Source organism: Boleophthalmus pectinirostris, unplaced genomic scaffold, assembly GCF_026225935.1.
Source record: "Boleophthalmus pectinirostris isolate CB_2022bp ecotype Guang Dong unplaced genomic scaffold, ASM2622593v1 HiC_scaffold_8, whole genome shotgun sequence".
Lineage (NCBI taxonomy): Eukaryota > Metazoa > Chordata > Actinopteri > Gobiiformes > Gobiidae > Boleophthalmus > Boleophthalmus pectinirostris.
This window is the reverse complement of record NW_026571515.1, coordinates 35,976,988-36,004,832: the sequence shown is the minus strand read 5'-3', so window position 1 is coordinate 36,004,832 and position 27,845 is coordinate 35,976,988. Positions and strand designations below refer to the sequence as shown.

General features: G+C 40.1%; 1 protein-coding gene across 4 annotated transcripts; it reads left to right on the top strand.

Moving 5' to 3' along the window:
* Positions 1–871: 871 nt before the first annotated feature.
* Positions 872–27,277, top strand: jph2 (junctophilin 2). Of its 4 annotated transcripts, XM_055166330.1 has the most exons (9): positions 872–997; positions 1,100–1,242; positions 7,232–7,538; positions 8,147–8,278; positions 8,628–9,005; positions 19,454–19,572; positions 21,531–22,411; positions 23,019–23,114; positions 23,504–27,277. In XM_055166330.1, exons 2-8 carry the CDS (start codon positions 1,164–1,166, stop codon positions 23,097–23,099), a joined length of 1,977 nt encoding a protein of 658 aa, XP_055022305.1. In that variant the 5' UTR covers positions 872–997; positions 1,100–1,163; the 3' UTR covers positions 23,100–23,114; positions 23,504–27,277. The 4 variants fall into 4 exon arrangements, with proteins under 4 accessions (XP_055022305.1, XP_055022307.1, XP_055022306.1 ...); XM_055166332.1 differs by lacking the exon at positions 1,100–1,242; XM_055166331.1 differs by lacking the exon at positions 872–997 and having other exon boundaries at positions 1,054–1,242.
* The last annotated feature ends 568 nt before the right edge of the window (positions 27,278–27,845 follow it).

Genomic DNA, 27,845 nt, shown 5'->3' with positions numbered 1-27,845 from the left:
GACACAGAGAGAACGACGAACGAGCGGCTTGAACCCGGGCTCATGCGAAGGTCACGCGCTCAGTGCTGTAACTGACAGGAATGTAAACCTGTTAAAGCGTAATAAGAAGATATTTTAATTTATTTTTTAATTGTGGGTAGATCTATTTTACATGGTCAACATACATTTTATAAATATGTTTTTAATTCTTTCAGGCTATTTCTTTTCTTTTCTTTTTTTTTTTAATGTTTCAGTCAGTATGGTCCCATTTAAATACAATATCTCGTCGTGGAGTCCTATTTATTTTTCTTAAGCAGATTACAAAAATAACCCCATGAGTGTCTAATGTTAATTTCTTATTAAAAACGAAATAAAGGATCACGATGTGTAAGCTATTGTTTTGTTTTTTTGTTTGTTTTTGTTTTTTTAGAGGGGGGGTGTTTGTTTGTTGAAAGTGAAATGTAATATCTCGTCTTATATTTACTTTTGTTAAGTTTTTTAAAAGCCCCATGAGTTTCTAATGTTCATATTGTTTGTTACTAAACTAAGATGTATGTAAAATGCATTTGTTATTATTAAAATATGTATGGGTTGTGGCTGAAAAGATTAGGCTCACAACTGTAGTGAATAATTTCATAATAATATTTCGTATTTTTGTTGAAAGCTGCAGCAACAGTGTGTCTGATAAAAAACAACAACAAAAAAATCCCCAACAATTTTATTGTTTAACGCCCATAGTATTTATTTATTTGTTTGTTTGTTTGTTCGTTCCATTCTTTACTGAAAAATTGCAGTGATACAAAGTTTGAATTTCTACAGTAGTCTATTTAAAAAGTTTCGACTGCAGCTGCCAAACGTGACCAGCAGAGGGAGCAAACGAGTTTGGAATTATCTTAAACAAAACCGACTTTGTATCCGGGCAAGACAAAATTTATCTCATTTTACCGTCAAATATTTGCTAACGTGCTACTCTTTTAACGAAGATGCATCGATCCACACTTTTTATCACTGCGTAAAGGTAAAAAACATTAAAATCGATTCTATTAACAATATGTCAAGTTTTTTTTCTGTCGATGTATAGCATAAAATCCATCGAACAATATATTTTGGCCTAATACAGCACTGTACTAACATGGCGGCGGGTGAATGGACAGCACGTACAGAACCCGGTCGATTTGAATGGCATGTGCTTTGGTCCCGAAGTGGCACAAGACTCTGGCACGGCTCCTTGCAGGCCGCAGCAGCAGCAGCGGCAGGCGCGCGGTAAGGATTGGGTCGTATTTTTGGATGGAGAGTGTGTGTTCGTGGATTGGTCGCCTTGTTAGGTCTGCTCAAATATTCTGTCAGGAGATAGCTGGGTGGCAGGGACGAGGCGAGACGAGAGGGGCGCGTTTCGCTTGGGCACCTCAAAAGCCATGTAAGACCTCTGGCTTACCAACAATTACGACAAAAAGTTAAATTTATTTACCAAGAACTTCAAATATGTATAAATTTGTAACTTCATTTTGATAGCAACCAAGAAAAGTTATTTGGAATTGACATATCACCAACCAAGAGGACGCATTTGGGAATTACGCATTTAGAAACTTGGCTGCAACTTTCCAAAAGTCAACTTCTTACGTTAAGGATACTTGTAATCAGTTTGGATGTCTGGTAAAAGCGAAGACTCACGCACGGAGCTTTCTTTGAGGTAGTTTTGCGAATCCTTTCTGTCAAAAAGTGGATTTTGTTTGGCTGACATCATGAGCGGGGGTCGTTTTGAATTTGACGACGGTGGAGCGTACTGCGGCGGCTGGGAGGGAGGCAAGGCGCACGGACATGGGATCTGCACCGGCCCCAAAGGACAGGGGGAGTACGCTGGATCGTGGAACTACGGCTTCGAGGTGGTCGGAGTCTACACCTGGCCAAGCGGGAATACCTACGAGGGGTACTGGCAGCAGGGCAAGCGGCACGGCCTGGGCATAGAAACCAAGGGGCACTGGATTTACAAAGGCGAGTGGACGCACGGGTTTAAAGGAAGATACGGCGTCAGGACGAACGTGGTGAGCGGTGCCAAGTATGAAGGAACGTGGAATAACGGGCTACAGGACGGGTATGGCACGGAGACGTACGCGGACGGAGGTGAGACGCTCCCGAGACGCTTTGGGGTAATAAAGGGAACTGTTTTGTGTGACCAGCTGGCCTCAGCATGCAGCCTACTGTGGAGCTATTAATATTTGGCACAAGTGGCAAATGCAATTTACACTAAAGCAGAAACAGGTTTAAACCAGGACTAAAGCAGGAGGACTGAACTATGTTTGAACCAGGTCTAAAGCAGGACTAAACCATGTATAAACTATGACTAAACCAGTTATGAGCAAGGACCAAACTAGGTGTAAAACAGGACTGAACAAGTCTAAACCAGGAACTAAATCAGGAGGACTAAACCATGTCTGAACTAGGTCTAAACCAGTACTAAACCAAGAAGACAAAGCCAGGCCTTAACCAGGACTGGACCAGGCCTAAACTAGGTCTAAACCAGAACTAAACCAAGAAGACAAAGCCAGGTCTAAACCAGAACTGAACCAGGACTACAATAGGATAGGTCTAAACCAGGTCTAAACCAGGTCTAAACCAGGACTAAACCAGGAAGAAAAAAACAAGTCTAAAGCAGAACTAAAGCACCAGGCCTAACTATATCTACCCCAGGTCTAAGCAGGACTAAACCAGGTCTAAACCAAGTCTCGACCAGGTCTAAACTATGACTGAACTGAACCTCTAAACTAGGACCAGAAATAGCATACCCTAAAATGCATTAGTTCATAGAGTACTTCCAGATGACGTCACTTCCACATCTTATGCTACACGTGTGTCATTGTGTTGTGGTGCGGCCTCAACAGAAATAAATAATGGCTAACCTTGTCACCATCATCTAATGCTAGTAAACAACTAACATGGACCCAGAGACAGATACATGCAGAATCACTCAAGCGTGCACTCCCAAGTTTGTTTTGCTAAGGACACAAGAAAACAACATTAGCATGATTAAAGCAAAATAAAAGTAAGATTAACATGGCATCTCTGACAGCAGTAAGTGAGTGAGTTGGAATAGTGAAGGTTGGTGGGGCCTGTTTCTCATTGAAGAAGCTGAGGTTGCAATCAGAGCCATTGAGATAATCCCTGCAGCGATGGTGAAGTTTGAGCCGAGGAGAAGGTCTGAGTCTGTCGCTGTCAGTCAAACAGCAGCCCGTACAAAGTGCACTCCACACTTTAATAGACGCCCTGTTTTAGTCATTTTAGTCTGAATTAAATATGTTCAAAAATACACTTGAAATACAGGCATTTTTATTGGTTGTCAATATTTAGATAGGCTTAAAAGGTCATATTACGCTATGTTCTGATCTATTTTATAATGTTTTTTTTTTTCATCATAAACATACCTGGAGTTGTGTTTTGTTTAAAACAAACCCTGCATATTTAGACTGAATTCTTCTCTCAAACAGAAAACACTGTACCACCTTGTGATGTCATGCAGTAATACAGGAAATGCTCCACTGGGTTTTTAAACTAGAATAGTTTCACTAGAATCATTTGGATGATTTCAGCTGTGGAATTGCCAATTTCTACTGAACAGAAGATAAAAGGTAACTGTTCTTCAACTTCAAAATCACAGCTTCACAACATGAAACAGGGAACAGAGCATTTTGAGCTTTGGATATGTAGACAGACTAATTCTAAAGCATTACCTAAACATGTGGGAATGAAACAAAATACAACTCCAGGTAAGTTTTTGATGATGTAACAACATTCTAACATGGATTAAAGCTCACAAGAGTCAATTTTGCTTAATATTAGGACCTTTTATGCCTATATGGAACAATCCTAGTAAAGCAAAAGAGTCTTCAGCAGAGCCAGCAGGTTGTGGTTGAGGCTTCAACAAACCATGTTCTGACGCTCTCTCCTGACTGCACACAGTGTGGGTTCATGTGTGTCCCTGTCTCTATATGTGTCACTGTCAAGATAAAGAAAGCAGACAAAATTACTTTCTATTTCTTTATTATGTTCATAATCAGTATTGAATATTGAGTGAATTAATTAGTATCGAAATCAAGTTTGAAATGTTAGTATTTTGTTAAGTATGTGGCCCCTTGTAAACATGAATTACCCACCTCTGCCCTGTATCAGAATCACAGTACATTTCCCCTTGTGTGTGGTCAAAGGTCCTACATTACACAAAACTGACTCATGTGAGCTTTAAGCCATGTTATAATGCTGTTACCTCTTCAAAAACAGACCTGGAGCTGTGTTTTGTTTCATTCACACATGTTTGAGTAATCCTTCATTATTAGTCTGTTTACATTTCCAAAGCTCAAAATGCTCTGTTCCATCTTGTGATGTCATGAAGCAGTAGTTTTCAGTTACCTTTTACCTTTAGTTCAGTAGAGCTGGGTAAAAAAATAACAGTGGAACATGTCTTATATTACCTCTTGATATCACAGTGTGCATAAGTGTTTTCTGTTTAATAGAAGTAAGTAAGTAAGTAAATCTTTATTTATATAGCACCTTTCACAAATCACAAAGTGCTTTACAGAGCAAAAAACACATAAAAACAACATAAACAAGAACAGAGGAATTACAGACACAGTAGAAGAACTCTAACGCCTAAATATGTAGGATTTGTGTGTTAAACATGTGTGAATGAAACAAAAACAAACACTTTAGGTATGTTTGTGATGAGGAAACAACATTATAACATAAATCAGAAAATAGCATGATACAATCTCTTTAAGCAAACTACTACATGACGCTTCTGTGGAAGTGTCAAAACATGTCAAGCACAAAAACTGCCAGAAAAAGGGCACACACACACCGGCTGAGGTGTTTTTAGTTCAAATCAATATTCTCGAGTGGAAGTAAAATGTACTAAGTACTAAGGTGTGTACCATATGAGTGTTACTTGGGCTGAAACTAAGAATTATTTTAGAAGTCAATTAGTCACAGATTATAAAAAGGTTTTTAATATTACGCTGTTTTCTTATCTATGTTATAATGTTGTTTCCTCCTCACAAACATACTTGGAGTTGTGCTTTGTTTCATTTATAACACACAAATCCTGCATATTTAGGCTGAGTTCTTTCTTCAGTGAGAAAACACTCTGTTCACTGTGTAGTAATGCAGGAAGTGCTCCACTGTGTTTTTACACTTCATACACCTTCACTAGAATAATTTGACATCATTTGACAATCATATTTTAGACCTGGAATTGTCAATCTCTACTGAACATAAAAGCTGTTAACCTATACAATGAGTTTTATCATTGTATTTGTACAGTACCTTTCATGACACCCAAAGCACTTTATAGAGCATTATTCACTCCACACTCTGTGGTGGTAAGTTACTACTGTAGTCACAGCTGCCCTGACAGAATTGACAGAAGTGAGGCTGCCAATATGCACCATCGGCCCCTCCGACCATAACATCACTCACGCACACGCCACATTCATACTAGGCAATGTGGGTTAAGTGTCTTAGCAAAGGACACAACAACAGTTTTTGACACTACTAACCAGGCCCAGCCTTGCTTAGCTTCTGAGATCTGACGAGATCAGACTTTGACAAGCTGGAATGGTCATGTAGACAAACTAATAATGCAGAATTGCTCAGACATGTGTGAATGAAACAAACAGAGCTGTCGCTCTTCACACGCACATTACACACAGCACGTAGAGCACCAAGTGCTTGCGGTGATTGCGGTTGGATTTGTGTGATTCATGTTTTAATACTAGGATTCTATTTAAAATTCACATTTTAAACTCTCCCAGATAAATTTTTACTCATTAAGTCCATTCAGTTTTGATTCGAGTATCATTACAGTAATGTTGCTGCCCCAGAATTTACATCCAGATTAGGGTAAAAATATTCTATTTGAATGCTTCTAGAAAATCTGCGACTCAGATGTATTATTGTTAAATAGCAACGTTTTTTCCAGATTACAATTAAGGTGTATTAAAATAGTCAATTATTATTTTAGTAGTCATTTACTCATGATTATTCCAATCAATCATTGCAGCCCTACTTAACAGCTGACTCATCATTCTAAGTTTGTGAAGTGGAGCAGAACTGGACAGAGGGAGAAGAGAGAGAGAGAGAGAGAGGAGGGAGGGGGAAGAGAGAGAGGGTGAGAGAGGAAGAGAGAGACACGGGGAAAGAGAGAGTGAAAAGAGGGTGGGTGGGGGAGAGAGGAGAGAAGAGGGAGAGAGAAACAAGAAGAAGGGAAAGGGTGAGAGAGAGGGGGAGGGAGGCAGAGAAACAGGAAGAAGGGAGAGAGGGTGAAGGAGAGAGAGAGGGAGAGAAAGAGAGAGAAAGAAGGAGAGAGAAAGAGAGAGGGGGTGGTTGAATATCAGCAGATGTCAGAGTATAAGAATAGCCCCAGACTGCGGGGTTAAGGGGGTGTGTCCTCTCAACAGTATCTCCATGGTGGTTTCAGATTGTGGTAGTCAGGGACCATGGGCACAAAAAGACAGCCATGTTTTTGTCAGTCTGCCTCTGGATCAGTGAATGAACAGTGCAGTTAGTGTAATATTGGAGTCATTAAAAGCTTTTAACCAGGCCAGCCTTATAGTTTACCCTTCTCATTTATTCATTTGAATTTCTACTTCATGCACATTTGAGTAATCTTTATTCTCCTGTATTTGAGGCGCCATTGCCACAAAATATGTCTGTTCCCCCATGCACACCTGTACGTGGGGTTGAACAGCACTGCGTATTCATTTGGCACAAACAAGAAAAGCAGCTATCCATAGGTGGCACCGTGAGCAGGGTCCGGCACAGTGGCACTTTGTTGTGATGATGCTTACAGTGATGTACTGGAAAAGGTTAAAATCATATATTACACAAAATTGACTCTTGTGAACTTTAAAACATGTTAAAATGTTGTTACCTCATGAAAGATACCTGGAGTTGTATGATTCTAGTGAAGGTGTATAGAGTTTTACGAACACAGTGGAGCACTTCCTTTACTAACACTTGACATCACAAGGTAGAACAAATTGTTTTTTGTTTGAGGGAAGAACTCTACCTAAATGTGCAGGGTTTTAATCATGTGGGAATAACATAAAATACAGCTCCAGGTATTTTTGTGATGAAGAGCAACATAACATAGATCAGAAAATAGTGCATTATGGGCCCTTTAAGTGGAAATGAGCAGAAATGTTACTTTTATAAAGTTATTTTAGATCAATATGACCTTGTTCTCTCTCTCTCTCTGTGTCAGGCACGTTCCAGGGCCAGTTCACAGGGGGCATGCGACATGGCTACGGCGTGCGTCAGAGCGTCCCCTATGGGATGGCGGCGGTGGTGCGCTCGCCCCTGCGCACCTCTCTCACCTCCCTGCGCTCAGAGCACAGTAATGGGGCCGTGCTGCAGCAGGATGTCCCTCTCATCACCACCACCAGTGCCTCAGGGGAGGAGACACCCGTGTCCACCCCCACACACCTGGGCCCGGCACGGGGAGGCTTCGCCCTGACATTGCAGGTGGATCCAGAGACTGCCAAGACCAAGAAGAAGGGGCTGTTTCAGAGGTACACAACAATGAATGGGTTTATTCTGTAATGGATGATATGTAGATGTGTCCTTGGGCAAGATACTTCATCCACCTTGCCTTGAATTAATATGTGTAAATGACTGGTGGTGTTTGGAGGGGCCACTGGCACAGACTGATAGCCTGATTGCTGTCAGTCAGCTCCAGGGCAGGTGTGGCTACAGCAGTGGTGGTTCACCACCATCAAGTGTAGCATAATAGAATAATGCATTGTAAGGTGCTTTGGTTGTCTAGAAAAGTGCTATGTAAATCTAATGCATTGCTATTATTATTAGCTGAAACACATTTTACACTGTGGGGAACAACAAGAAGCAACATACAGCAGAATATAGGGTGAAATTTGATGTTGTGATGTAAAATAATATCAGCAGTTAACAAATCTATTTCAGCATATCTATTGTTTAAACTTGCAGAGTTTGTGAAGAGTTCATACAGCAAGTAACTAAACTTCTTTATAGAAGAATCAGAATTAGACAATGTGACTTTAAGTGAAACATAAAGTTATATATTTTCATTTATTGTAAAATCCTGATGCTTTTCATTACACTGATGGTAATACTAATATACTGTCCCCTCTCTCTTTCTCAGGAGCTCTCTTCTGGGCAAACTGAAGAAGGCTGAGTCCAATACATCACTGTCCAGTCAAAAAAGTAAACTTAGTTTCCTCAGAACAGAGTCAGCTCTGAGCTCCAATGCCAGTGACACCAACTCTACTATAAGGTAACACTACTACAGCACTACTGTAACAGGGTCAAGACTAAACCAGTGCTAAATTGAAAACATGACTAAGGGTTGAACCAGGACTAAATCAGGACTAAACCAGGCCTGAACTAAGACTTAACCAGAACCAAACCAGTACTTTCCTGTATTATGAAATGACATCACAATGTGGAATAGTTTTTTCTTTGAGAGAAGAGCCTAAATATGCAGGGTTTGTATGTTAAGCACTTGTGACTGAAACAAAACACATCTCCAGGTATGTTTGTGATGAGGAACAACATTATAACATAGATCAGAAAATAGCCTAATATGGACTCTTTTAATAATGTGTATAACCTCTCTCCTTCAGCCTGGGAGACGAGAGCCTGGCTGGAGCAGAGGACTTCCCCCCGGTGGAGGCTGACATCGACGCCACCACCACAGAGGTGTACATGGGCGAGTGGAAAAATGACAAGCGCTCAGGCTATGGCATCAGCGAGCGCTCCAGCGGACTCAAGTATGAAGGGGAGTGGCTCAACAACCAGAGGCATGGCTACGGCTGCACCACCTTTGCAGAGGGGGGCAGAGAGGAGGGCAAGTACCTGAACAACATGCTGGTAAAGGCCGTGAAGAAAAGAGTAATCCAGCTCAAAGGAACCAAGATCAAACACAAGGTGGAGCGGGCGGTGGAGGGAGCGCAGAGAGCAGCCGCCATCGCCAAGCTCAAGGCCGAGATTGCTGCGTCCAGGTGAGGGCAGAACACGTGCTATACAGGCAGAGAAAACAGATCACATCATTATAACAGTCTGATGAAACTCAAAATATTATTGTCCTCTAAAGGTTAGTGGTTTGAATCCCGCTTTCAACATAAACATTATTGGTTAAGCAGTTTACTGACAAGTAGGCAGTGCAATTTCATCTCCCACAGATGAATGCTGTTGTTGCGTCCTTGGGCAAGACAGTAAACCCCCTTCGTCCCCATGTCTGTGTACACTGGTGTATGAGTGTGTGGTATGTGTGAATAGGTGAGTGGTTCTTTAATGTAAAACCTTTTGAGTGATATGAAAATGTGACCATTACCAGACAAAGGTCTGTGGTTAAGGTGGAGGTTCATGCTGTTGTCCTGTGTTTGAGCAAGACACTTCCCTCTGCTATCCTCGTCTGTGTATGAACTATGAATGTTTGATTTCAGTCGTCTGGGCTACAGTTAAAACACTGTTAGAGGATTGATTCCCACTCAGACCAACTGCTATTGTAGTGTCTTAAGGCAAGACACTTCACCCACCTTGCCTTTATGAATGTGAAGTGTGAATGAGTGATTAGTGGTAGTGTGATTGGTGGTCTCACGCCTGTCAGTTTGCCCAAGTGCGGCTGTCACTGCACCACTGAGAGGTTTTGTTGAGGCTGTCAAATACAGTACAAGTATGGCTATGGTCCTTAATCATTTAATCAGTGAATTGGCTGATGGAGTCTTAATCCACCAAAATGTGTCTTTTGTATTATTTGAGTAATTATTGTATTTAGATGATAAGGATTTATATTAGTCAGCAGAAAGGAATGAGTTTATTCAGCCTTGTATTTATATGTAAATACCATAGACTGTATATATAAATTAACATAACTAAAGCACTAGCTGCTGTGTTCAAATTAGGAAGTTTGCATGCGGGCTCTTCTTGCCCCTACTGACCCTGGCTCGCTTTGACTTACATTGGAATTTGTCGTCCCTCTCTCTCTAACTGCTGCTCTGAGCCTCCTCATTATGCTCTTAAACTGTTTGTATTAACCCGCTCTACATTATTGTGATGTTTTTATTTTGCTATTTTGTCTTTAAATTTTTTTTTTTTCCTAATACAGAGTCTGACTACAAATTTGTAACCATTAGCATCGTGAGCTTCATTTGAGTGAAGCCACACACTATGGGTGGCGTCCACTTCTTTGTACAGTCTATGATAAATATACCAGTTTCCTTGTACTTTCTGTATAAATTGAACTCCCCCTGCAGGTGTAGTCTTGTGAGTGCAGTTTGGGTCAGATACACAGAGATACGTATTGTAATAGTTTTGAGAGCTTTTGCCACGCCCCCTCTTTAGTCAATCAATTGGTAGCACATGTCTTTAATTCACCAATAAGTTCTTTAGTAAAATCCAGTCCTAAATACAATTGTGAGGCATTCTGGCATTTTACTTGTAGCCCTCCATGTTTGTCTTGGCCTGAGCAGATGTTTCTCTGGTTGGTGAATCACTAAGTCCAGTGTGTGGTTGCTGATGGTACAGAAGGCGTCTCCCTCTTGGGTCCTCCCATAGATATAGTGCTTGATTTGTTTTTAGTTCAGCGTTCAGTGTTCTGTTGCTAAATCTGTCACGATTATTATGGACTTATTGTTCAATGCATGACAGATGGAATAATCATTTGGGTTCAATATTTATCATGGTACTTTTTCTTTGTCCTAGTGGGGAACATTTGTTATTTTTCTGTACGATCATAAGATGTAAAGCAGACCTATCCTACAAAATTGACTTTTCAGAGCTTTCAGAGCTTTTATAGTTATAGTGGTTTCCTCTCATTTACACCCTCAAAGTTGTATTTGGAGGGCTTCAGACATGTTTCAGTCTTTAATCACTTATTGTCAAGATGCCCTATAGCCAATCCAATTTTATTTTCTTAATCTGTGATATGTGTAGGATTTGGCTGCGTCACTTAGTCATTGCCCGCTAATGTGATGTGCAGCTGTCCATAGAAGGGACCAACCGCATGCTATGTTTTGTTGTGATGATGTTTACAGCAACGTCAGCTCCCATTGGGCACTACAGTTTTCTAACACAGAAGTCAGTGTACTTGTTTTAGAGTATTGCGTATAACAATGATCCACAGGTGTCATAGAATATAACTATAGAGCAGAAACAAGCACAGTATGACTTCTTTAAACTGTAGAGAGTTGAATAAACAACTGCTGTAAAGTGTTTCATTCTGCTATATAGTTCTAGCAGCTATAACGCTATTGTAAATTTAGAATCGTTTTTTGGGGGATAGTCTTTTAGTTTCAATATTGTTGTTTATCATCCATATTTTCTTTAGCAACTTCATTGTGATTGTGGCCTTCCTCTTGCTGATGGCACAGAAGTCGTCCCCTCTTGGATCCTTCCATAGACAGTGCAGTCATTTGTCCTTAGAAGGCTGTGCTGTGTTTGGCAGACTGCTCTCACCTCCTGAGTCTGTGATGGAGCCCAGGCCTCTGTCTGTGCAGCTCAAACCTAAATAATCCTTTGTTAGAATGTGCAGTGGGAGATCTGAGTTAAGGATTCACAGCTAATGTTATCAGCTCTGTCTCACTTAAGCACAAGGCGCACTTAAGGCTTCCAAATGTAAATGAAAAAGCACTTTATAAACTATTATGATTATGATTTCTTGAAGGCAATATTCATTTGCTTCTCAGGCAAAACAACCACATCTCCATGGAGAAAAGAAAGTTTCAGACCAAAAACAGACTAAAAACAAAACGCCCCTTTGAATGGAAACAACTCTATACATATAACACGAGACCATATGTCTATGTTTGAAAAAAAAAATAAAAGTCTGTATTAAGAGATTTATAGGACCTAAGCAAGACATACTTCAAATCATTGCCAAAGGCCCTGTATTACACAAAATTAACTCTTGTGAGCTTTTAGCCATGGCATAATGTTGTTCCCTTCTGAAAAATATACCTGCAGTTGTGTTTTGTTTCATTCACACATATTTGAGTAATCTGTATCATTAATTTTTCTACATCTCCAAAACTCAGAATGCCCTGTTTCACCTTGTGATGTCATGAAGTGGTAGGTTTCAAGATAACAGCTACCTTTTACCTTTAGTTCAGTAGAGTTAGGCAATTCCTGGGCTGAAATTAGCCAAATGATTCTAAAGGTGCGTGAAGTTTAAAAACACAGTGGAGCACTTCTTGTATTACCACATGACATCACAAGGTGGAACAGAGTGTTTCCTGTTTGAGAGAAGAACTCAGCCTAAATATGCAGGATTTTTGTGTTAAACGTGTGTGTGTGTGTGTTGCGTGAATGAAACAATACACCACTCCAAGTATGTTTGTGATGAGGAAACAACATTAGAACCTAGATCAGAAAATAGAATCATATGGGCCCTTGAACACAAAAATAGTCAAATTTCTTCATCTAAAACCACATGCTTTTTCTGACAGAGGATTGGTTGTACACCTCTATTAGCTGATCATTGACCATTAGAAATCTATTCAATTTGATTCATTGTACACAGTTCGACTCTGAAGGTTGTAAAAGTCCATATTAAGCTAAGCCTTTGTTATTAATTACATCTGAGAGCTAGGCAGCGGCTGTTTATTTTTGCACTGTAACCACGTTGCAGCCGTCTGTCTCATGATTATATAAGGCCCTCAGAGGCATGACTCTTGTGTTCCTGGCACTGGTCTGATTTGGCGCTGCAGACACAGGGTTAAAAATACAATGAACCACTCACCTCCACTAGTTCAGTTAACCAACACTGCACCGGAACTCAGGCATGTCTGAGTCTGAGCAGCGCTGCAGGTAATGTAGGTCCAGACTGACTGTGTTAATATTGGTTTTCTGCGATGCATTGTGTCCTTATGCAAGACACTTCACCCTCCTTGACTTGTATGAACGTGATGTGTATGAGTGTTAGTGGTTGGAGGGGCCAATGCAGAAAGGCAGCCTTGCTTCCATCAGTCTACCCCAGGGCAGCTATGGCTACACACACTTACTACCACAGAGGTGCAAGGGACATACTATATTAACACCAGGTCAAAACAAAAGCATTTTGAATCCTTAAAAATGTAGGCCAAGCTACAGGTTAGATCTGTGGAGGACCGAGCCATATGTTGACATACAGTGTATTTTTTAGCAATAACAATAAGAATCTGTAATTGATTTTTTTTTTATTAGTCCCAAAATGACTATGCAACACTGAAGAATCCTACATGTATCACAGATTAAGAGAATACGACTGAAGAACGAAGTAAGTATGTCACAGTGAGCATGTACCAGTAGAGGTGAAAGATGCGGTTAGATCAGAGCAATGACATCTTGAATAGAGGACCATAAAGATGACTCAAACATGCACGAATCACTCCAAATACAACTTCAGAGGGTCAGTGGTGAAGGGAAACAAAGCTCTGAAAAGTAAATTTTGCAGAATAGGTCCCCTTTAATGCCATATTGGAATGGAGTATTATAAGTAAGGCAGTAATATGTTCTTGGATACTAGCAGGTGATGGAACACACTCCAGAAAAGTTACGCATTGCATCTTTTGACTCCACACCATTCTCAGTTTTCCTCTCTCCATTTGAATTTACCGGCCGTTGTGTAATGCTCTCTGACATCACTGGAGCTCATCTGTGGTCTGTGGACAGTGACGTGTGCAGAGGGGCAGCCGTCTGAAGGCTCTGAGCTGAGTGTAAATGACGCAGAGAGGGGCCCTTTGGTCACTGAGGGGCCCAGCTATATATGGACACACGCATATACATTTTCCATGTTTCTGGGGGACAGTACAATGCAAGAAGGTTCTGGGTTTGATCCCTGGGTCACCCGAACCTTTCTGTGTGGGGTTTGCATGTTCTCCCTGTGTCTAGGTGGGTTTCCTCTGAGCACTCCAGTTTCCCCTATCAACCCAAAACATGCACCAAAACCTCCAGTGCCCACTGCTCCTCACAGGTTGCACCAGCGGCATTGAAGAATCATCAGATGCACAAGGCTTACATTCATTTCCTGGAAACTGATCCTAGCCTTATCCATAGCCACTACTTGCCTAACCTTAACTTAAACCCTAAGACTAAAGGGCCTGTACCCCTTCTTTTTTTTTTAAAGGAAAAGCTCCATAGTCACTGATATTTGTGGAAAGATCTTATAAACCCATTGTTTTAAGTGAGGAATAACTTTGGACCACTGCTTCTGTTCAGTTTTACACGTTTTTAACACAGTTTCATAACCCAGATCTGAACTTGAAACCATGATGTTGATCTAATAATACAGGATTTACAACCAGATTTTAGTCCCCATAAGAGAGGCAGGTCCCCATTATGTGAGCGTGTGTAGACATTTTAGTCCTCACAGTGTAATAGTTACCCACCCACACACTCGTAAAGGGCTGTATGTATCATGGGGAGAATGCAACAGCTGACCAGCCCCCCCTCTATAACCTCACTGTTTCCTGGTCTCACACATGTTTGCTCACAGCCAAATGCTGCCCACACAGACCAGAGGTTACACTAACTATAGGAAAGGCCTGTTAGAGCTGCCTGATTTTCAAACCATGAAAGGGGGAAGTATGGATTTAAATATGGCCACAGTGGCTCAGTGGTTAGAGCAGTGGTCTCCCAACCTGCTATGACCAAGTTCTATCATTGTGTCTTTAGGCAAAACACTTCAACCACATTGCCTAGTATGAATGTGGTGTGTGGCTGATTGTTGGTGGTTGTCAGAGGGCAGGGTTATTTCCCTCAATCTACCCCAGGACAGTAGATTACATGGACACCAGATCAGGTGGCTTGTTTTTCTAATTAGACGAAGACACTGCAGTGGTCTGATTTTTTTCATGCATGTTGAAGTGATCTTGTATTGTCCTGCATTTGAGGCTTGAGTGCTCAGAACCTCCCACCTCTATATACTAACACAGATTCATTCAAAAGATTCACCCAGGTCATAAATGTAGGACTTAAAATGTTGTGTAGCTTTGTGTCATTTTCAATAATAAAAACATAAATGAAAATCCGCTACTTAGAGGCCAGATTGTAGTTTTGAACAGGAAGTCAACGGTCTCATTTCTCTTATTTAGACGTTTCAGATCAATTTTTGATGCTCTGAGTCACCCCTCCCTTTTTTCTCTGCATTCTACTCTTAGTGCGTTCACACAATCCTTGTGCGTCCTGCTTAAGAAACTACTGCACATCACATCAGGTTTGTGAAGTTTTAGTGTACAGTTTTGTGTCATGTTTTTATATTTTTTATGGAGAATTGTCTTATGGGAACATGGGTGCTGTAGGCTTGTTGGTGGAGCATTGCATAGACTCTTACTGCTAACCATAAGGAGGGTTCAAATAGGGCCCAGGAGAGATCACTAAATTACTCAAACATGCATGGATGACATCTAAAACCTCTTCAGGCATGTTTTTGATGAGGGAACCATGTTAAAGCTCCAAAAAGTCGATTTTGCACCCCCTCTTTAATAATAGAAAAAATCATAATATGTCTTCATTGAAAAAACACAATAAGATGAACCCTCTCTGATTGTGTCCCTCACTGTCCCTCTGTGTCCCTGTCTCTCAGTCCAGTCAGGTTCCTCTTCAGCTGGTTCCCCATGTGTCAGCAGAAGTGTCGGGTGCTCTGTGGTTCTAAATATGTGACAGCTCATATCCAGAGCTGCATAGAACGAGTGGAGTTGCTCCTCTGTGGAACTGGGGCTCTGCTTACACACTGTACTGCTGAGGAGGCCATTCTACTGCTACCCAACGACACATCACAACATTTTGAGATACAAAAAATGTGACAAACATTAGTGCGTTATTCAGGGGCAGTGAATTCATTGTGTTCACTTTCTATAATTTGATCATGGTATAATTTCAGGTGGAGGGCCTGTATAACTCTATGGGAGATTTACTGTGCATTATTTGTTTGAGATTGTTTCCACAAACTTTCCATTTCAATTTTATGACTGACAACAATCATGCCTTTGGGGTTTAATAATGCCACCACTTTAGTTTGTTTATACTGACAGAGAAGTCATCAAAATGTATGCCAGTTTTTCTTTCAAGTGGATAAGCCCAGTAGTTACAGAGATATGAACCAGAAACCAGGTCAATAAATCTGCAATCTGACAGTTAAATAGCAAACTCCACCTGAGAATTCTGACCTGTCTCCTGCTCAGTTTAAATCACTTCATAGACCTGATCAGGGACCAGCAGAAGACTCTGTAGTTACACTGTGGGTACTGGTGCAGCGGCTCAATGGCACATGTCTGAGTGACAGTGACAGTGATCTGTCCCACAGCCTCTGGACGACTGCAGCAGACGACAAACACACAGAGACAGAGAGCTGCAGCTTTAGCACTGCATTCAGATTAACATCATAATATCAGATAGAACAATGTTTAAATGACCAGAAACTACTTACCAGAAACACATACAAAATATTATTCAAAAGGAGATGCACAAAGCTTATATTTGCTAATCTTGCACCATCCATAGTTACAAGAAGGACATATTTAAATATGTCTAAAGTGTTCCTAGTTTTTACCTGTTATACTTGTTGGTTGGTTTTGGTATTGGTTCATAAGATAAAGCAGGGCGACATTGGCACAGTGGTTTGAGCAGTGGTTGGCGGTTCAGTCCCAGTGCAGTCGTTGTGTCCTTAGTGAAGACACTTCATCCAGCCTCTGTTATGAAAAACAGAATTTGTTTATTTATAGTGGTCCAAATGTATTCCTCAGTTTTCAAACATAATGCACTTTTACTTTAATTTATTTTTGTTGACAGAGAAGATATGAACCATAAAACAGGTCAACAAATCTGCACTCTGACAGTAACACAGCAAACTCCACTTGAGAATTCTGACCTGTCTTCAGCTCAGGTTAAACTATAGGGATTCTTGAATGTTGTGATGGAGCTAACCTATTACAGAAGCCCCATATATTACACAGACATTCTGACAGACTGTGCCTCTGTCTTTAATGAAGAGCCAGAGCCCTGTTTGTGAGCGTGCATTTGTGGCCTATGACTAATGTGTTAATTGTAGCAGTGGATTGATTGAAACCTGTTGTACAGAAGCAGCTGCTGTTTAGTCCAGATTAAAAGAGCTTGAGCACATGTCTGTTTCCTTCAACACACATTCAAGTCTGTTTGATTGCAAAAAAGAACAAGATCTACCATACTTAAAGAGGGATATTACACTTCGAGGGGGTATTAACTATTAACTCATAACATATTTAGATCACCTTGTTACCTTTTATTCTTTTGAAAATTATATAGTTTGAGTACCTCCTTCCTTTGTAAATTACCTCCCCTTCAGAGAGCTAATGAAACTACTGCACATCCCATCCAGTTTGTGAATTTGTTGTGTACAGTTTTGTGTCATACTTTTATATACATATGGAATAAATGACCGTGTGGGAGCATGGGTGACGTAGGCTTGAGGGTTGTACGGACACATACTGGGGGTTGAACGATTTTGGCAAAAATATTTATATCCATTTTCCAACAAGCATTGCTATTATGATTAGATTTGTGATTATGTATTAATAATAAGATTTCATTCAAAGTTCATATTTTAAAACTACTCAGAAGCGTTCACATTTGAAGACTGAAATCTAAGCTGAATTCCATGCAATAAAACAGTAATTGCATTAGAAAAACATGGGGGGGAAAAGGTGTCCTTACTGTGAGCAGCCTTGCATCTCCTCAAACCTGACTCCTATTTGGCCTGGTAGAGGGCCTCCTCCTGCTTCTTTCCATGGAAATGTTGCTGCTTAGGCTATAACACTATGGCATAAAATGCATCTGTGTGGAGAATGTTCCAAAGTAGGGTTCCATGGAATCATGCAGGCGATCTACCACCTCCAAAAAGTTACATACTGTACCTTTAAGGTCATAGGTCACAATTCCTGATTTTTCTGGACACTCTTGTTACGAGAAGTAGACTGTTCCCATACAGAGCCTCACAGAGATAATTCTGTCCAGAGCCTGTTCCTGTGGTCGTAGGTGCTGAGTGTGAGAGGACAGGTGGGCAGTAGGAACCTTAGTGTCTAATTGTTCCAGGGGGAAGCACCTCCCTGCGGCGCCTTCAAGAGTGCGCCTGCTATTTCCAGCCCCGGTTAGAGTTTCAGTATGCGGAGTATTTACAGCGTAATCACAATCACCAAAGTGCAAACACTCAGTGGTTCTGAACAGCACAAACGGTTCAAATACAAAATGTAACTCTAAACAAAGTCTCCCTTTGACACTCAGTTATGTAAGACGTATGTTACAGCACTGATTATGTCATTGGCCTGAGAGCGGCTGCTATCATTCATGAAATATATATGAATAGGCTGGTCACAATTACACTTTCTACAAGTGGAATATATGTCCTTTAAAAGTTTGCAAACAAATAGATTAATTGAAGAATGGAGACAACTGGAGGCAGAAGGGAAGAAACATGCCATTTCATTCATTTTTTTAGGATTCGTTTGGCTTGTAAATCCTGAATGACATGTCTGTATTTTCAGAAACCTCAGATTAGCAGAAGTTAGTGCTCCGCTCATTGATTCTGCTGAAATCTGCCATATTACAGAAAACACAGGGGCATACTATACCACTACCACTGCACTACCAACTGAAAGAGTGTTGTGGAGTTTACATGTCCTTCCTGTGTGTCAACTTGATTCTGTTTCCTCTTATGTTTTAAAGGAACTTTCATGGTTAGAAACATATTCGAAGTTATGACAAAATGTTATGACCATTACATGTTATGACCAAATTTTATGTGAAGTGCAGTTTGTACTTTCGCCTCACAGTAAGACAGTCCTGGGTTTTACTCCAGAGCAGTGCTGTTTGCATGTTCTCCCCGTGGCTCTGTAGGTTTCCTCTGCGTACTCCAGTTTTCCCCACCACTAAAACATGTACGATGGAGTTCAACAGTGACAGCCTACACCTTGGTTCCGAAAGTAAATTTGTTATAATTTTTTTCCATAGACTTTCTGAAAAAAAAATAATAATAATAATATTTAAAGCTTCAAAGCTCAGGGCTAATCAGCTCTATGGTAATGACCGCAAGACGTATATTATTATGTAAAATCTGTTAAGCTATTAAAGCATTTTGCCAAATCTTGCATTTTTGGAACCAAAACAACTGCCTTATGGATATTAATTGCCACACAGCTGATTAGCCTCTGTTGAGCTTTCAAATTCTTAATATTTTTTTTTTTTTTTTAAGTCTATGGGAAAAATGAAAATGGAAAAATTTTATGGGAAATTCACCTCTAAAACCAGGAGCTGGCAGTCTCTGTTGAGCTCCATAGGATCTCTTCTGGGGCCACTGAAAAAGAGATTCTTAATCTCAGCAGGACTATCCTGGTTGAATAAAGGTCACTAAACTATAAAAGAATTGTTTTACACACTTGTCCATCTGTACTGTACTAAGACATAACTGATGTATTCTAATGTGTGTGCATGTTTTCTGCAGAACCACTCATGCAAAGGGAAAGTCTGATGGAGCAGACCAGGCGGCTCAGGCCTCCAGCGGAGAGGCCAGTCTGGCCCGAGCTGTGGCCAAAGAACTGTCACCTTCATTCTACCAACCAGGTAACTCTCCTCATGTGCTTTGTGCTTTATCCACATATTTATATGGGCTGTATACACTTATTCATATGTGCTGTATACACTTATTTATATATGCTTTATACACATATTTATATGTGCTTTATACACATATTTATATGTGCTTTATACACTTATTTATGCTTCTGTAAACTGTGTTATGGCCTTGAGATGAGGCTGGGGCTCAGCGAAGGGAGATACACATTTGAAAGTCTAAAAATGGAGCATCTGATTGAGTTCAGGAGGTTGTATCATTTTACATCCAGAGACATGCTCTTTACACACAGAGACCCTCACACAGACCCACATAGAGTGTACTGTTCAGACCTGCTGGTTTAACTTCACTTTGCCCCTGTTTTCATATCTTTAACCATAAAGCTGTGAGAGGTGGTCTAGTACATGAATGCATCTTCATTAAAGGGCCTCTACCTGATGTGGAATTCTTCAGTTTGAGATAAATTACCTTTATATAATGCAGTGTATTGTAAATGTAGATAAATGAGAAAAAATGCTTGACTAAAAGACATAACATAAGCATTTTACAAAGCATTTTGTTGCATAAAAATGAACAAAGAAGCTTGCTCACTTTGATCCAATCAGGAGCACTTATACTAAAACTCATGGGATACCAATTGTTTGGCACTATGTCAAACACTTGATTCTCTTTAATGCTGCATTTTCAAGACCATTTTTAGAGGATATGGACAGATTATTTGTTTGTCAACACAGCGGATGTGCACGCAGCCTGAGTGCAGAAAGCACCACTGTCAGCACACTAATACAGTTTATCACCATGTGATAAGATAAGTTATGATGCTAAATTAACCTTTGTGAGTGGGATACATCTTAATGGCCCATATGTGTTAAATGCAGGTGAGTGCGTAAATGACTAGAAGACGGCTCAAACTTCAGTAGCTGGACGTCCAATCATACCTGATAGAACTAACCCCACCCCCAGGAGAACCTGAAATCTGCAGAAGTCCTACAAGACACCGACATGATACCAGACAGGATAGCGAAGCAACATAGTCTGATAATCCCACGATAAATTGCTGAAAACTAAGTGGAAACAAACAGTCCCAGACAGTAGTTTCTGTGGACTAAGTGGGTGGGGCTAGAGTTCACACTCAACCATGTCCATCACTCATGGTTAAAAATCGGGTACAGGCCCTTTAATGGTGCTTATAAAGAAGAAACTGAACCCCATGAATGGAATGAGCCTTGAGTGATGTGATTCCCCACTCTACTATTAAAGTTAATCCTAGGTTTCAGATGACATCACAACATTCTACAGGCCAGTCATATTTAATACAGGTGGGGCAGCTACAGTGAATATTGTTCAAATACAGATTTCTTCTTAGGTCTGGTCTCTAATAGAAATTATCAGGTTCAACATTTTTGAATGAACTTTTTGGATATTTCATGAAATATTGAATGAAAATATTCATGAAATATTCAAATTGCAAAGTAATCAATAGGGGAAACTATTGCCTCTTACAGTTTCCCCTATTGAATGCGTGAAGTATGTTGTATGTATAAAGAAGTCGACTAAGGGACCACGTCATAGCATTCGGCTCCACTCAAATGAAGCTCATCAAGGCTAGCAGATATACTGGCTAATATGGAGCAGAGTTCCCTATTTGGAAATGCTCACTTCCTACTTGGAACGCAGCAGCTACCAGAGGTTATCTATGTCCATTTATATGTACAGTCTATGGTAATTTTTCAGTCATCCAGGTAAGTTCTATAGTGGCCCATGGACGTATGCTAGTCTGTGTGTTCTTATACTTGTTCTGTTGCAGCTCAAGATCATTCTAATTCTAAAGAAATGGTTCATGTCTGTCCCATGAATGTGACTTTTTAGTATTGATTGATACCTGCTCAAATGAGTATCAAATGAGTATTGCCTCCCCAATAATCCAGTCCACATTGTGTCTTCCCAGGTCCAGAGTACCTGAAAAAGCGTGCCCTGCAGGAGGCAATGGAGAGCAGTGAGAACACAGACACTGTGATGCACGAGCCACTGTTAGCCGAAGAAGAGCCATTGCCCACCCCTCCTGAGAGTCCTGTTCCCAACGAGCTTGACCTCCTCATGCCTGAGTCGTCACCCGCACGGACCCCCTCTCCCAGCCCCGGCATCACCCAGCCCCCCAAAGACGACAAGCTTCTCAGCCCTAGAACCTGGAGCGAGGGAGGAGGGAGCACCAAGTCAAACAGCAAACCAAACAGTCGCCCTATTACGCCTTCTACACCTGTCACTACTGCTCCTCCACCTGCACCTGTCACTCCTGCATCCGCCCCCGAACGCAGCCCGAGCCGCCAAAGCAACAAAGTCGAACAAGACCTCGAAATTAAACCTCTCCAAAAATTCAACGACGAGAAACAATCTGAAGCTGCAATTTCCGCTCCATCCCCAGCACAAGTAGAGGAGGAAGAGGAGCCAGTACCACCTGTACCACCTCCACGCCCAACATCCAAAATGTCCGCTAAAGCTGCCACCCCAGAACCGCCGAAAGTGGTAGAGCCAAAGCCTGAGAGAGCTCCATCAGTCCAGGAGAGGGCGCCATCCGTGTCCAGGGAGACAAGTAGATCTTCGAGCAGAGCAGATTCAAGGCCGGCGTTGAAGAGGCAGGCGAGTCCCGCTCCAAGACCTAAACTGGAGGCGAAGATCCCAGCTCCCAAACCAGTGGAGCCCAAACCAGCAGAGGTTAAAGCTGTGGTACCTAAAGCAGCACCTAAACCTGAGCCTAAAGCTGAAACTAGACTGAAGTCAACAGGAGTGAGTCAGAGCAAAGAGGAGCCACTGGACTCTCTGGATATGGAGGTATGTGGCATATATTTACAGTTTTACATTTAAAGGTGCACTGTGTTTGCCTGGGACCCAGAATACACACTTCTTTAATACTTTACCATGATGTGAGTCAAGATGTGAATCTCCCTGAGTTCAGATGAGCGTAACTGACAGGTAGATTAGCCAATCAGATAGACAACATGTATGGTCTGTCCATATCAAAACAAATATGGCTGTTTATGAGGAAAAGTAAATCTAGAAAAGATATTGATGAACATCGCAGTTTTCTATAGAATCAAGGAGCAACGTAGTCAACTCTGTTAATCTGAGATGAGGGAAATGTCATTTTATTCAAAAGAATAAGCAACCAATGAGCTACTTTGTTTTACAAAGGAGTAGAATTACATCTTAAATGTGTGGAGAGGCAAACCCCTTCACTGTAAGAATGCAAGAGATTTTCCAGCAATAAAAAGACCTGCAGCTTAATAAATAAAGATAGATAAGAATAATGCCATACTGTTGGCTGCCACACTGTGCAACTAAAACATTATTTAATAAACCCAAAAGGTGCTCTATGATATAATGTTTGTGTGGGTGAGTGGGTGTGTGCGATGATTCTAAATTTCAAATTTCTTCTCAGGGCCCGAACACCATCTTGATTGTCATGGTAATTCTACTTAACATTGGGTTAGCCATTCTCTTTGTGCACATCCTGTCTTGAGGTTCTTTACTTCAGGTAAGACATGTGAAAGTATTACATTGTACATTTGCAAATATTTGTGACTGTATATACTAAGTAGTGGGGAAGCAATTGCCCATTTTGTACTGTCATTGCTATCCTTAGGCAAGACACTGAACTCACCTTACTGTGTATAAATGTGGTGTGTAATACTGGCAGACTCACTTCCATCACTCCTCCCCAGGCTTGTGTCCAAAAAAGTGCTATTGAAGGTTACTGAAGTTAATATAAGTGATTACTATCCTCACCTTCCTGGCCCCAGTTATGTTCTAATCACTTACAAAACTGGTGTCATTGTTATGAATAATATAAACCCTCAAAACCTGGAGCAAATCAACTGGAGCAAATCTAAACTATAATCAAGTCAAACATTTTTTTTGTTGAAGGTTACAGTTGGAAGATGGCGCCTCCTCAGGACCAGAAATGCTACGGCCTCCTGCAGACAGCCAGGGGGCGCTGTTTTTTGTTGAATGACTTGTGTTGAGGCTCTGGGAATCTCCGAGACTCGAGACAGAAGAGAAGAGGAAAGGCTCCAAAAACTGGGACAATTCAGGACAAAAAGTGTTGAAGTCACGATGGATGAGTATGTCTACACAGGAAGAAGTCATCAATGTTGTTTTAAATGGAAAGGAACTACGCAGAGTTCAGAAGATGTTGGTTAATTACTGACTGAAAATTCTCACCAAAATGCCTTAACCATGATTATATAGCAACAGCACACGTGTGAAGAGTGTGGGAGTGTATTTATGGTCAGTGTACTGTTTTAATGTTGTTTTAATTGTACTGTAGTAACTTTTAAATTATTCATAATTCACCCTATGCTGTGCTAGAAACTGCATTTTTAAGCTTACCATATTGAAAATGTACCTATTGTTTCATTCACATCAGTTTGAGTACTCTTGCATATTTAGTCTATCTCAAAACCTTCTGTTACACCTGCTGATGTCACAAGGTGGTAACCAGGAAGTAGGCTGCATTCATTTGTGCTGTAGTAATGTTTAAATTATTCCTAAATGCCCCATGTTGTTAGAAACTGCCTTTTTAAGCTTACCAGAGAAAACATAGCTTTCGTATAATTTATAACTGTTAGTCCATATTTAGTCTATCTCAGAACACTCAGTTTCACTTGCTGATGTCACCAAGTGGTATCCACGAAGTAGTTTATAATATTGAACTGGGCAGTTCATGATTCAAGCTATCAACATGACTTCGCTACAAAGCTGGCCACTGCTTTTACCGTGGTTTAAACTGCTTTACCTTAAACCATGCGTTCTCTGCTAGAAATAATTACATTTTGTATATGCACAGAGCTTATGGCTGAGAGCATTTGACCAGTTTTCAATTCAAATGAATTATATTAGGTTATAAAACAGATAGATTGTGGTGTGCAGACTTATTTTAAATGCTTAAAATAACAGAATGTATGAGCTTTAAATCGCATTATTTATTACAGGTTGTGAATGGTAGTATTTAGTTTAAGTTGAAACAATTCTCTGGGAAAATGTAAAATATAAAAGTGTACTGAATCTCCTCTTTGCAGTAATAGTTTATGCTTCTCATCTGCTCCAATTGCAAACACTGGTCTAACCTTAATTAGCTGGAGAGATTGATTAAAATGGTTTGGGTTCAAATTAATTAATATTTTTCTTATGTAATTTCTTAAGAAATTCTTCATAAAATCTCTTGGTATGTCATGTTTTAGAGTCTGTGTATAGTCCAGAGAGGAATATTCCATTACTAAATTAGTGAACGATTATCTTGGTAATCAATAAATTGTGATTAATTGATTCACTTGTTTCAGATCTAAAAGTGATCTATTGATATTTTTATATAAAGATGATTGGAAGAAACAAGCAAGAGTATATGCAAAACCACTAAGACAAGTCAGTATGTGTTTCTTACAGTAGCTTGCCTTACACTGCTGTGGACTTCACTGTGAAACTTCATTTTCACTTGTTTGTATTTATGATCATTCAAATGTAATGACTATATTGTGTTTGAATAGAGAAGTATTGGTGTTTGTGCTGTTTAAATGCTGGATTGTTGTACTGTATTACAGAGGTGGGCAGTGTCTGTTACTTCAAAATAGTTACTTAAGTAAATGTAATTGTGAACTACCCACCTCTGCATATTTGCCTGTCTCTCATGGCACCCAGGTGGTAAAACAGTGTTCTCTGCTCAGACCTCTCAAAATCTATGGTAATGAGGACTAGACCAGGGCTAAGACTGGACTAGACCAGCACTAGAGCAGGACTACACCAGGGGAGTAGCATGGCCCTTGAGACAAACCATGTTGGAGGGCTGACATTAGATGACTGTATGAGTCATCAGTTTAGCAAATCCTGGTTCACTCTCTGGTTTTGTCCTGGTTTGACCAGGTTTTGATCTGGTTTAGTCCTGCTTTAGTCCCTGGTTTAGATTTGGTTTAGTCCTGTTTTAGTCCCAGCTTTAGTCCAATTTTCAGTCCAATTTTCATCCCTGGTTTAGTCTTGCCTGAGCAGTCATACACACATGCTTTAGGAGGGACTGGCTGGTCAGGCAAGGTTTAGTGCCTGGTGCCGTCCTGGTTTAGTCCAGGATTAGACCTGATTTTGACCTGGTCCAGTGCCTAGTTTAGTCCTGTTTTAATCCTTGTTTATTTCTGGTTTATTCCAGTATTAATCATAGTGTTCTGATTTAGTTTAAATATACAGTACATATACATCATTATTACTTGCAAAAATACTATTATATGACACCGAATTGTCTGTGAGTGGAGAGCACTGTAAATGTGAGATGGTTTTATTGCTTTAGTATAGACTAGTATGGAGAATGGGCTAAGCTTGTGTATATTTGAATGGCTTCTTTGAATGTTGTCATGATTTTATTTAAGTATAATTTCGGTATTGGAGGCAGTCTTCTCACTTGGCGTCATTTCAGGGCTTCTAGTCACATTGTTTTTTTTGCAGGAGGGCACTTGTGTTTAATGTTTTGTAATTTATTTCTGTGCATGTCAATAGCCACAAAAAAGTAGAATTTCAGAAATTGATTTTTAAAACGTTTACTTCTTTATATGAGATGGGAAATTAGGGATGTAACAAGAACCACTTTGATTTTGTAATATTTTAAAGGTATACTATGTAACTTTTCTGGTGAAGTGTAACCCACCTTCTTGTCTCCATGGAGACATAGAGACAAGCTGGTACCTTCAACCCAGGCAAATTTACAGGTCAGATATGTGGAGAGATGACCCCACTCACAGTAAGAAGGCAGGTATCTCAATGTTTGTTTGTTTTTTGTTGTTTTTTTGAGCAGTAAAAATGCATGTAATTGAATAAATGCAACATTAGCCATTCCAAACAATGCAGTAACATTGCCATGGAGACAAGAGATGGCATACCCTACACCAGAAATATGAAATAGAGCACCTTTACATTTCAGTATGTTACTACAAGCCCCTTTGTCAAAATGAATCATTTTTGGTGGTAAAATTGCAAGAGAGAGAACTACATTGACCATGATCCTTTGCTTTTTCCATGACAGCAGCATGTATAAATTACTGTTATTAAATACTTTCTAAATCCTACAAATATCACAGCAATTTAAAGGTGCAATATGTAACTTTCTTGACATTGACTTTGCTACTTCTGTTCATCTCCATGGGGATTAGTAGGATAAGTTTTTATATCTCTATGCAAACAAACAACTGATCAGCTCAGCAGACAAGCAACTCGGTTCACAAAAATGAAGGTAGAGCAATAAAAAATATTTGTACCTGAATCTAGATAAAATGCCAAACTGTGTAACATTACAGGCAAAGAAATGTTATGGAGATTAGCAGGTGGCAGTTCCCAAACCAGAAAAGTTCCATAATGCACTTTAAAGACTAGTTTCAGGGCATTTTTATAGGACAAAAGTGGTATTTCTGTAGCATTGGACCTCTATATTAATTGTACCATAAGATGAATTAATACCTAAATTTAATTGTTACATCCCTAGAGTACAGTACAATCCTTAACTGCATGTCTTACACTGAGCACTGTCCTTTTGAGCTGTCTTTACCCAAACATTCAAACACCAGATCACATCAGTGTACATGAATGCATTTACTGTCTGTGCCTCACAGTTGGTCAATTTGTGAAAATACTGACCATGAACAAATAAAAGTATTTTGATCTAAATCTGGTGTTCTTTGTTGACCAAATAACCACACAGAATATTTAGGGATGTTACGATAATTCAGGTCACAATATATTTTTTAGATTAATTTTCATGAGAAAGCACTTTAAACTGTTGTTTCATTCACACAAATCCTGCATATTTGGACTCTTTTTGCAACCTGAAAACTTGTGATTTGGGGTAAAATAGGATGTGCTCCACTGCATTTTGATGATTTCAGCCCTAGAACTGTACAAAAAGATGTGAGAAGAATAAGGGGTTTCCGAAACATGTCTGAAAGAAACTCCAGCTATCGATGAAGAAGCATACTAAAACAACTCAATTTTAAGTCTAAATGTATCAAGGCCTTAAAAACAAAATCTGGCTCACTGCAAGCTTAAGTCTACTACTACTTACCTAAATGCCCCACCGAACCAGTTTAATATAAAAAAAAAATTTTAAAAAAAAGGACATTAACCAGCAGTGTACTAAAGCAATGCAACAAGTGAAAATAAAGAAGCAGCCTTATAGCATTGCTCTGTAGTGCCATCTTGTGTCTACACAAATTACTGCAGAGATATAAAACAGTTT